Source organism: Nomascus leucogenys, chromosome 9 (assembly GCF_006542625.1).
Source record: "Nomascus leucogenys isolate Asia chromosome 9, Asia_NLE_v1, whole genome shotgun sequence".
Classification (NCBI taxonomy): Eukaryota; Metazoa; Chordata; class Mammalia; order Primates; family Hylobatidae; genus Nomascus; species Nomascus leucogenys.
This window is the reverse complement of record NC_044389.1, coordinates 101,483,391-101,494,808: the sequence shown is the minus strand read 5'-3', so window position 1 is coordinate 101,494,808 and position 11,418 is coordinate 101,483,391. Positions and strand designations below refer to the sequence as shown.

General features: G+C 46.6%; 1 protein-coding gene and 1 pseudogene across 8 annotated transcripts in view; both read left to right on the top strand.

Annotated features, from left to right (window-relative positions):
- Nucleotides 1-1,471: 1,471 nt before the first annotated feature.
- LOC100579879 lies at nucleotides 1,472-1,874 on the top strand (annotated as a pseudogene).
- A 6,343-nt stretch (nucleotides 1,875-8,217) lies between these two features.
- The window catches only part of PHYH (phytanoyl-CoA 2-hydroxylase), a 73,818-nt gene continuing 70,617 nt past the window's right edge, over nucleotides 8,218-11,418 (top strand). For 2 of the 8 annotated variants that reach the window (XR_004031764.1, XR_004031763.1), the window contains exons 1-2: nucleotides 8,227-8,528; nucleotides 10,486-10,544. Coding sequence is in view for 5 of the 8 variants with exons in the window: in XM_030819275.1 (XP_030675135.1) it covers nucleotides 8,409-8,528; nucleotides 10,486-10,544 (179 nt within the window). In the remaining 3 variants the exon portion in view is untranslated. The other 6 variants (XM_030819275.1, XR_004031762.1, XM_030819278.1 and 3 more) reach the window with 6 other exon arrangements.

Here is an 11,418-nt window from a genome sequence, read left to right as displayed (position 1 = left end):
CAACACTGAAAATCAGCATATTCATGAAATTATTTACAATTGTAAGCAAAAAAGAAAGAAAGGAAAAGAAAACATAAACTTACATATAGTAATAGGACATTGGTTCAATGAGTACAGGAAAATCTACAGGCTAGAATGCTATGAAGTCATCAGAAATCAGGTCTTAGGCCAGGCGCAGTGACTCACACCTGTAACACCAGCACTTTGGGAGGCTGAGGCGGGTGGATCACCTGAGGTCAGGAGTTCGAGACCAGCCTGGCCAACATGGCGAAACTCCATCTCTACTAATAATACAAAAATTAGCCAGGCGTAGTGTTGCACACCTGTAATCCCAGCTAATCAGGAGGCTGAGGCACAAGAATTGCTTGAACCCCAGAGGCAGGGGTTGCAGTGAGCTCAGACCGTGCCACTGCCCTCCAACCTGGGTGACAGAATGAAACCATGTCTCAAAAAAAAAAAAAAAAATCAGGTCTTATGGCATTTAAAATAATATGGAAATATTCACAATGTAATAATGAGTTTTGAAAAACAACTCTATATGCAGTAAGATTCCAATTTATGTATTTATGTTTGTATGTAAGTATGTTTTTATTGAGACAGTCTCATTCTGTCACCCAGGCTGGAGTGCAGTGGCATGATCATGGCTTACTGCAGCTTTGACCTTCCAGGCTCAAGAGATCTTCCCACCTCAGCTTCCTGAGTGGCTATGACTACAGGCACACCACCACGCCTGGGCTAATTAAAAAAAAAATCATTGTAGAGATGGGGGTCTTACTTTGTTTCCCAGGCTAGTCTTGAAATCCTGGGCTCAAGTGATCGTCCCACTCTGGCCTCCCAAAGTGTTGGGATTGCAGGTATGAGCCACGACACCCAGTCGTTTTTGTTGTTGCTGTTGTTTGTTTGGTTTTGAGACAGGGCCTCACTCTATCACACAGGCTGGAGTGCAGTGATGCAATCTCGGCTCACTGCAACCTTTGCCTCCCAGGCTCAAACCATTTTCCTGTCTCAGCCTCCAGAGTAACTGGGACTACAGGTGCACACCACCCTGTCCGGCTAATTTTTGGCTTTTTTTTTTTTTTTTTTTTTTTTTTTTTGAGATGGAGTCTCGCTCTGTCACCCAGGGTGGAGTGCAGTGGCGCAATCTCAGCTCACTGAAAGCTCCACCTCCTGGGTTCATGCCATTCTCCTGCCTCAGCCTCCCGAGTGGCTGGGACTACAGGCGCCCGCCAACATGCCCTGCTAATGTTTTGTATTTTTAGTAGAGATGGGGTTTCACCATGTTAGCCAGGATGGTCTCGATCTCCTGACTTCAAGTGATCCGCCCGCCTCGGCCTCCCAATGTGCTGTGATTACAGGCGTGAGCCACCGTGCCCAGCCCACACCCAGCAGTTTTTAAAATGTTTCTTTTTGAGACTCTGTCTCAAAAAAAAATTATCTGTAATTCTACCTCAAAAGTCACGTTTTTGGAGCTATGTATTCATGGTAAAATTCTATGCTGTAATCTAAGGTGAAAAAAGATGCGGCGTCACCTGGAGCTTAAGAAGCTGCACGCCAAGCAAGTATTGAGTTCCTGACAACGGCCAAGAACAAATCAACAGGGCGGAAATCCAGGAACGTATTTCGCATAGCTAGCCAAAAAAAGCTTTAAGGCTAAAAACAGAGCAAAACCAATTACCACTAATCTTAAGAAGATAAACATTATGAATGATGAAAAAGTTAGCAGAGTAAACATAGCTTTTGTAAGTGTACAAGAGGAACTTCCACGTTTCTCAAAAGGCCTTTCTCTTGAACTTCTGCAGAAAGAACTGATTCCTCAGCAGCGTCATGAAAGCAAACCAGTTAATGTTGATGAAGCTACAAAATTAATGGCTTAGTCGTAATACAGTGGTGATGCATCTAATTCTCCACAAAGACCAATAAATTAAGTGTTTTATACCAAAAAAAGATACAATGTAGTCTATTCAGTGTATTCAGTGTGATACCAACTTTGAAAAAATATATACATATGTATGTATGTACATGTATAAGATGTATATTTTTCAACTAAATATGAATGGGAAAAAATACATTGAATTGTAACAAAGGTTTTCTTGCGAAGAGCAGCCACATGAGTTAATTTTAGAGGTTTTTTTTCCCTGTATTTTTTCTTCTTCCTTCTTTCCTTCCTTCCTCCCTTCCTTCCTTCCTTCCTTCCTTTCTCTTTCTTTGTTTTCTTTCTTTCTTTCTTCTTTCTCTTTCTTTCTTTCTTTCTTTCTTTCTTTCTTTTTTTTTTCTTTTCTTTTCTTTTCTTTTCTTTCTTGACGGAGTTTTGCCCTTGTTGCCCAGGCTGGAGTGCAGTGGCACTATCTTGGCTCACTGCAACTTCCACCTTCCGAGTTCAAGCAATTCTCCCTGCCTCAGCCTCCCAAGTAGCTGGGATTACAGGCATGTGCCACCACGCCCGGCTAATTTTGTATTTTTAGTAGAGTTGGGGTTTCTCCATGTTGGTCAGGCTGGTCTTGAACTCTTAACCTCAGGTGATCTGCCCGCCTCGGCCTCCCAAAGAGATTACAGGCACAAGCCACTGCTCCTGGACTATATTAAATGTTTTATACAAAAAAAGGTGCAATGTAGTGTTTTCAGTGTGATATTAACTTTGAAAAAATATATACATATATATGTATATAGCTGTATAAAATGTATATATTTCAACTAAATGTGAATGGAAAAAAATAGATTGAATTTTAACAATGGTTTTCTTGCAAAGAGCAGCCACAAGAGTGAATTTTAGGGGTTTTTTTCCCTATATTTTTTCAAATATTCTACAATATATGTGTATTATTATTGATCATTAAACATTGGGTCATTTAAGTGTATATGTAATATATAATGTACACTAATATGATTTTTTAAAAATTTTTTGAGACACGGTCTCACTCTGTTGCCCAGGTAGGAGTGCAATGGTGTGATCATGGCTCACGGTAGCCTCTGGTTCCCGGGCTCAAGTGATCCTCCCGCCTCAGCCTCCTGAGTACCTGGGACTACAGGCACACCACGATCACGCCCGGCTAGGTTTTTAGCTTTTTTTCATAGAGATGGGGTCTTGCTGTGTTTCCCAAGATGGTCTCAAACTCTTGGCTTCCCAAAGTGCTGGGATTAAGGCCTGAGCCACCATGCCTGGCCAAATTAATATGACCACATAGCCATACAAAGTGGGGGCCAGCGGTGAGGAAGGTCAGTTCACCGCTGGCTACCACGCTTTGTGCACAAAACAAGCCTCGCCCACCAGGCAGACTGTGGCGGAATCAACTTTTCTGTAGTGCCAACATGAAATGATTAACGCCAACATGAAAGTATACATAAATCCCAGCACTTTGGGAGGCCGAGGTGGGCAGATCACCTGAGGTCGGGAGTTTGAGACCAGCCTGATCAACATGGAGAAACCCTGTCTCTACTAAAAATACAAAATTAGCCGGGCATGGTGGGGCATGCCTGTAATCCCAGCTACTTGGGAGGCTGAGGCAGGAGAATCACTTGAACCCGGGAGGCGGAGGTTGTGGTGAGCCAAGATAGTGCCATTGCACTCCAGCCTGGGTAATAAGATCGAAACTCCACTGGAAAAAAAAAAAAGTATACATAAAGGGCCATGGAAATACAACAGTTTTCAATGAGAAGTTTCTTTCTTTCTGCATTTTGATCAACTTAGAATTAAAACACCACCTTCCCTTTCCTCTCAAGGAGTCTCTCTGATTCTAGCCTCCCTGCACACACACACGTGTTCCATTCATATCCATGGGGAAATGACACACAGAATGGAACGTGTGTGTGTGCATGCGTGCATGTGTGTGTGTGCGTGTGTGCATGTATGTGTATATGTGTGTGTATATGAGTGTGTGTGTGTGATTTATTTCCCTATTTCCTTCCTTTCTGCCCTCCTTCACCCTAACATACTTTAGCCCTCTCTCTTCCTGCACCTGCTGCCCTGTCCCCTGGCCTGTGTCGTTTAGAGCCTAGGCATGGCACTGCCTTTCCCTCTGCTCACATGGATCATTGCTGTACCCCCTCCTATGTTTCCCTGTTTCTTTTAGACAGCTCGGTACAAATTAGGTACCCCATAATTGTGTAGAGGTTTGCTGGTTGATTTCTGTTTATTTCATGCTAGATCATTTACCCTGGGCCTCTAGATATTTCTCAATCCAAATAATTCCATAAGTGATAATGTTATTCTTTCCTCTTCTCCCAGATTTACACACCTATATTTTTTAGTTTCTAATTAAGGTTGGAAGATGAGATATTTCTTTGCACCACAGATGTCTCCATTCTTCAGACTTGTTTTCATTACGGCTGACATCAGAAATGGGCTTGGAGAAAAGCAGGAGATCCTCTCACTTCAGCCTCCTGAATAGCTGGGACTACAGGTGCGTACCACCACACCTGGCTAATTTTTTTTTTTTTTTTTTTGAGACGAAGTCTCGCTCTGTTGCCCAAGCTGATGTGCAGTGGCGCGATCTCAGCTCACTGCAACCTCTGCTTCCCAGGTTCAAGCGATTCTCCTGCCTCAGCCTCCCGAGTAGCCAGGACTGCAGGCATGCGTCACCATGCCCAGCTAGTTTTTGTATTTTTAGTAGAGACAGGGTTTTACTATCTTGGCCAGGCTGGTTTCGAACTCCTGACCTCAGATGATCCGCCTGCCTCGGCCTCCCAAAGTGCTGGGACTACAGACGCGAGGTACTGCACCCAGCCTACATACCTGGCTAATTTTTAAACTTTTTGCTGAGATGGGGTCTTGCTATGTTGCCCAGGCTGGTTTTGAACTCCTGGCATGAAGTGATCCTTCTGCCTTAACCTCTGAAAGTGCTGGGATTACAGGTGTGAGCCACTATATTCTAAATGAACTTTAAAACTTGTAACCAAATGACCTGACCTATAGTCATATCTATTCTCAGAGTTTCTGAATCTGGAGTTGATTGTAGATAATTTTTTATTCATATAATGACATTTTCTTAAGTGTGTACAATGCTTGAACAATTTATTATTATTATAATAATTATTTTTGGAGTCTCTCTCTGTTGCCCAGGCTGGAATGCAGTGGTGCAATCTCACCTGATTGCAACCTTTGCCTCCCAGGTTCAACCTTTGCCTCCTGCCTCAGCCTCCTGAGTAGCTGGGATAACAGGCGCCCACCATCATGCCCGGCTAATTTTTTTATTTTTTTAGTAGAGACAGGGTTTCACCATTTTGGCCAGGCTGGTCTTGAACTCCTGACCTTGTGATCCGCCCACCTCAGCCTCCCAAAGTGCTGGATTAGAGGCGTGAGCCACCGCACCCAGCTAACTTTTTAAATTTTTTAAAACAAATTTTAGAGATAGGATCTCACTCTATCACTCAGGCTGGAGTACAGTAGGGGATCATGGCTCACTGCAGCCTGGAACCCTGAGCTCAAGCAATCCTCCTGCCTCAGACTCTGGAGTAGCTAGGACTACAGGTGCGCCACTGCACCCCGCTATATCTTTTTAAAATTTTTTGTAGAGGCGAAGTCTTGCTATGTTGCCCAGGCTGGTCTCGAGCCTCTTGCTTCAAGCAATACTCTGCCTCGACCTGACAAAGTGCTGACATTACAGCGGAGCCATGCCTGCTGACTATTTTTTTTTTTTTTTTTTTTTTTTTTTTTTTTTTTTTTTCTTGCTCTGTCACCATATGCAGTCACAACCTCCACCTCCTGGGTTCAAGCGATCCTCCCACATCAGCCTCTCAAGTAGCTGGTGAGCCACGCCCAGGTAATTTTCTGGGGTTTTTGTTTGTTTGCTTGTTTTCTGGTTTTTGTTTTTGTGTTTGTTTATTTGAGACGGAGCTTCACTCGTGTTGCCCAAGCTGGAGTGCAATGGCGCTATCTCGGCTCACTGCAACCTCCACCTCCCGGGTTCAAGCGATTCTCTTGCCCCAGCCTCCTGAGTAGCTGGGATTACAGGCATGTGCCACCACACCCAGCAAATTTTTTTTTTTTTTTTGTATTTTTAGTAGAGACTGGGTTTTAACATGTTAGCCAGACTGGTCTCGAGCTCCTGACCTCAGGTGATCCACCCGCCTCAGCCTCTCAAAGTGCTGGGATTACAGGCATGACCCACTTCCCCTAGCCAGTTTGAACAATTTAATCCAAGATTTTAAAATTCAAACATTTTACTTAGCTGTTCAAATATGGCTATTATTTAACAAATCACTTAATTTATATATTTGGGGAAAACTATTCCTTAGATCATTTTGAAAATTGTGTTTCAGTCTGCAAGGTTACTTTCAATACATAAGTAACCAAGCACATTGCTTAAAGAGGGGGGAAAAGCTAATTTTGAAGTAATTTTCAAAAGGCCAACTTTAATAAGAAATGAATAAATACCTAATACCAAAGGGGAAATTTTCATTCTTGTGATAATGTTTACATTCCATTAATGTTCTGCTTCCATTGTTCTAAAATATTTTTATTTTAATAACATAATTATTAAAGATGCCTACTTAAGGAATTTTCCAATAATCCAAATAGCTATTTGAAAGAAAACTAGTAACATTCATCAAATTACCTCTTTACCTACGGAGAAATTATTATGTTAATTCTCTGTGGGATCTTAAATGAAAAATGTTAAACCCAGCATCCCTCTAATTTAAAAAAGGCAGATAACAATTGTGAGCATTTAAGAATTTCCTTCATCTCTCGGTAAAAAGCATCAGTTTGGGCCGGGTGCGGTGGCTTACACCTGTAATCCCAGCACTTTGGGAGGCTGAGGTGGGCGGATCACTTAAGGTCATGAGTTCGAGACCAGCCTGGCCAAAATGGTGAAACTCTGGCTCTACTAAAAATACAAAAAATTAGCTGAGCTTTGTGGCGCACCTGTAATCTCAACTACTGAGGAGGCTGAGTCAGGAGAATCTCTTGAACCCGGAAGGCAGAGGTCGCAGTGAGCCGAGATCACGCCCTGCACTCCAGCCTGGGCAACAGAGTCAGACTCCGTCTCAAAAAAAAAAAAAAAAGCATAAATGTAAATACATCTAAATATCTAAGTACATCCTTGTATCAATGCCTTGTGGGAGCGATGGCAGGGATTTTCACATAGTTGTGAAATTAGGGCATTTTAAAGGAACAGTAAAAACACAGGTTTAAGTAGCTTCATCTCATTGGAATTTCTTTATTGGTCATGAAAACCAATCACTGTCAGCGCGGGTAAAGGTCCTGATCTTTTTTTATCTTCTTTTTTCTTTTTTTTTTCACCCAGGCTGGAGTGCGGTGGCGCGATCTCTGCTCACTGCAAGCTCCGTCTCCCGGGTTCACGCCATTCTCCTGCCTCGGCCTCCCGAGTAGCTGGGACTACAGGCGCCCACCACCATGCCCGGCTAATTTTTTGTAGATCAGGTGTTCTCACAATGTTACCCAGGCTGGTCTCGATCTCTAGCGATCCTGAGCTCAAGCGATCCTCTTGCTTCAGCCTGCCAAAGCATTGGGGTTACGGGCGTGAGCCACCGCACCCAGCTAAAAACCTGTTTGTTTGTTTGTTTAGAGACGGAGTCTTGCCCTGTCGCCCAGGCTGGAATGCAGTGGCGCCATCTCGCTGACTGCATCCTCCGCCTCCCGGTTGCAAGCGATTCTCTTGCCTCAGCCTCCCCAGTAGCTGGGATTACAGGCGTGAGCCACAACACCCAGCTAGTTTTTGTATCTTTAGTAGAGATGGGTTTTCACCAAGTTGGCCAGGCTGGTCTCGAACTCCTGACCCCGTGATCCGCCTGCCTTGGCCTCCCAAAGTGCTGGGATTACAGGCGTGAGCCACCGCGCCCGGCAAACTTTTTGTTTAAATCGGAGATTTTATTCTTTCAGCTGTCAGTGGAAAGAGCAGTTACGTGGGGTGAAATAGATGGAAGCCATGACGTTAGGAGCGTGAGTGAGGTCCCGGCACAGCCACTTGTCACTGTGTGACCTCGGCCTGATCACTGGGCCCCCGAGCTTTGGTGCGGCAGGGAGGGTCCTGGTGATGGAATAGAAACAGGGCGCGGGGCAGGGACGATGACTCACGGCTGTAGTCCCAGCACTTTGGGAGGTCGAGGCGGGAGGCGAGAGTTTGAGACCTACCTAGGCAACGTAGCGAGACCCCATCTCTACAAAACATAAAAATTAGCCCAACAGTTCAAGGCTGCAATGAGCTATGATCGCGCACTGCACTCCAGCCTGGGCGACAGAGCAAGATCTTGTCTCTTTTTAAAAAGAAAGAAAAGAAAGGACGGAAGGATCATGGTGTGGGGAGGACCTCAGCCCCGCGCGGTTGCCCGGCGCGCGGACCCTAGCGGACTAGGGCGCCCCAGCAGCCCGGCGCCCGAGATGGCGCCGCCCCGAATCCCGCCTGCTTCCCGTTCCGGGCCGCGCCTGGAGGCGGAGCCGCCCGCGAAGCTAAATGCGGCGGAGGCCGGGCGGGGTGGGGTTTCCCCGCGCCGCAGCCATGGAACAGCCCCGTGCCGCCGCCCGCCTGCAGATCGTCCTGGGCCACCTCGGCCGCCCCTCGGCCGGGGCCGTCGTATCCTTTGGGCTGCGCGGGGCTCGGGCTGGAGCCGGCGCCGGCGCCGCGGCCGGAGTGGTGGCCCCGGTCCGGGTGGAGGCCTCGGGGTCGCACGCATCGCAACCCCAGCGCCTCCTTGCTTAGCGCCAGGTCCCCGCCTGGGTCGCGTCTCTTCCCGGAACCGGGGAGCGGGGAGGAGGCTGCGTCCCCTGAGGACATGCGCGGCCGCCCTGGGCTTGGGGCAATTGCCGCGTTGCCCTGCCCTCCGGGATCCCTAGGGGCCTCTACTCCTCGCTTTGTGGAGACGTCGTTTCACCGGCCGCGCGTGACCCCCGCAGCTGTCCAGAGACCCAGAGATGTCCAATCACAGGCGCACGGTGCACAGGCGCGCAGGGCTGCCTGGAAGAGGCCCGGGCAGGCGGTGACCGGGCCCTCTCCGGAGGGGAGAGGACGGTGCCCTCCCGGGCAGGAGCTGGCCAGGAAGGCGCTGCCCCGGGCGGCCTGCCTGCTGGACTATGGCCTCCCTGCTGGACTATGCCGTACTTACGTACGGTCTTGTACGCCAAGACCTTAGTTATATAAAGACACTAGGGAAGGACAGCGGGTGAGGACTGGCGCGGCGGCACACGCCTTGCCTGTTGTCTCAGCTCTTCTGGGGGCCAAGGCCAGGAGTCCAAGGTTACAGTGAGCCGTAATGGCCAGTGCGCTCCAAAAGAGAGAAACAGATAAAGAAAGGACAACATGTTAATTGATGACAGTGACATTCCGAAAGTAACCGACGAAGCTAAAGAAACACTGCAATTCTATGTCAACTCTCTGCAGTTGCCGGATAGAAAAGAGATCTTTAAAAGGAATTTCTACGGTTTTGCTTTTTTTTTTTTTTTTTTTTTGAGACAGAGTCTGGCTCTGTCACCCAGCCTGGAGTGCAGTAGCGTGATCTCGGCTCACTGCAAGCTCCGCCTCCTGGGTTCACGCCATTCTCCTGCCTCGGCCTCCCGAGTAGCTGGGACTACAGGAACCGCCACCATGCCCTGCTAATTTTTTTTTTTTTTGTATTTTTAGTAGAGACAGGGTTTTACTATGTTGGCCAGGCTGGTCTCGAACTCCTGACCTCGTGATCCGCCCACCTCGGCCTCCCAAAGTGCTAGGATTACAGGCTTGAGCCACCGTGCCCTGCCGGTTTTTGTTTTTTAAACAGGGCCTCACTCTGTCACCCAGGCTGGAGTGCAGTAGTGGTGCGATCTCGGCTCACTCCTGGTCAAGCGATCCTTCCACCTCAGCCTCCCAAGTAGCTGGGGCTACAGGGTTGCGCCACGATGCCAGGCGAATTTATATTATTATAATTATAATTATAATTATTATTTTGAGACGAAGTCTTGCTCTGTGGCCAGGCTGGAGTGCAGTGCCGCAGTGTCGGCCCACTGCAACCTCTGCCTCCCGGGTTCAAGCGATTCCCCTGCCTCAGCCTCCCGAGTGTAATTTGTATTAGTAGTAGTAGTAGTAGTATTTTTTTTTTTTCTGAGATGGAGTCTCTCTCTGTTGCCCAGGCTGGAGTGCAGTGGCCTGATCTCAGCTCACTGCAATCTCCGCCTCCCAAGTTCAAGCAATTCTCCTGTCTTAGCCTCCTGAGTAGCTGGGATTACAAATGAACGCCACCATGCCTGGCTAATTTTTGTATTTTTAGTAGAGATAGGGTTTCACCATATTGATCAGGCTGGTCTCGAAATCCCGACCTCAGGTGATCCACCCGCTTCGGCCTCCCAAAGTACTAGGATTACAAACGTGAGCTACTGCCCCCGGCATAATTTGTATTTTTAGTAGAGATGAGGTTTCACCATATTAGCCAGGCTGGTCTCGAACTCCTGAGCTCAAGTGATCCGCCTGCCTCAGCCTCCCAAAGTGCTGGAATTACAGGCATGAGCCACCACGCCTGGCCTTCTATATTTTACCTTATTTGCCTTAATTCACATCCTAGGTAGCTCATCCCACTTCAGGGACTATTTCCTCTGCCAGTTTCCATCCTCAACAATTCCAGTAAGTAGTTTGAGTTTTAATTGTGAAATATATTATGTAAATAAAAGTTTCTTAAGTGGTAATGAAGATATAATATACCACATAATGTGTTACCTGATTAGAATTTTATTATACAAATCCTCTGTTTCCAGGACTTACTCTAATTAGTACAATTGTGGAAAATTTTGAAGACCGACTAATTTTCTGTATGTATTTTAAGATTCAGAAAGAAGGAAAAATACTAGAAAAGACATAATCTGACATTTATTTATTTATTTTTAATAGAGATGGGCCATTCCTATGTTGCCCAGGCTGGTGTTGAACTCCTGGGCTAAAGCAATCCTCCTGCCTTGGCCTCCCAAAGTGCTGGGATTACAGGCCTGAGCCATCACACCAGCCTTATAATCTGACTTTTAAAAATTCAGTTAAACATCACATTTAAATTAACTTGTGGCTGGGCACCATGGATCATGCCTGTCATCCCAGCACTTTGGGAGGCCAAGGCGGGTAGATCACTTGAGGTCAGGAGTTCGAGACCAGCCTGGCCAACATCATGAAACCCCACCTCTACAAAAATACAAAAATTAGCTGGGTATGGTGGTGTGCACCTATAATCCCAGCTGCTCAGGAGGCTGAAGTGGGAGAATCGCTTGAACCTGGAAGGTCAAGGTTGCAGTGAGCTGAGATCACGCCACTGAACTCCAGCCTGGGTGACAGAGCCAGACTCCATCTCAAAAAAAACCAAAAAAAATTAGCTTGTAATTTGGTTATATGCACATATTAGCCAGCATCTTTGGTTTATCTTAAATCACCTTTACAGGGGAAGATCTTGACCTTCCTAAATATTCTCATACAACCACAATTCCAATCTTAAGGAATAGGTTGGGTGATTTGA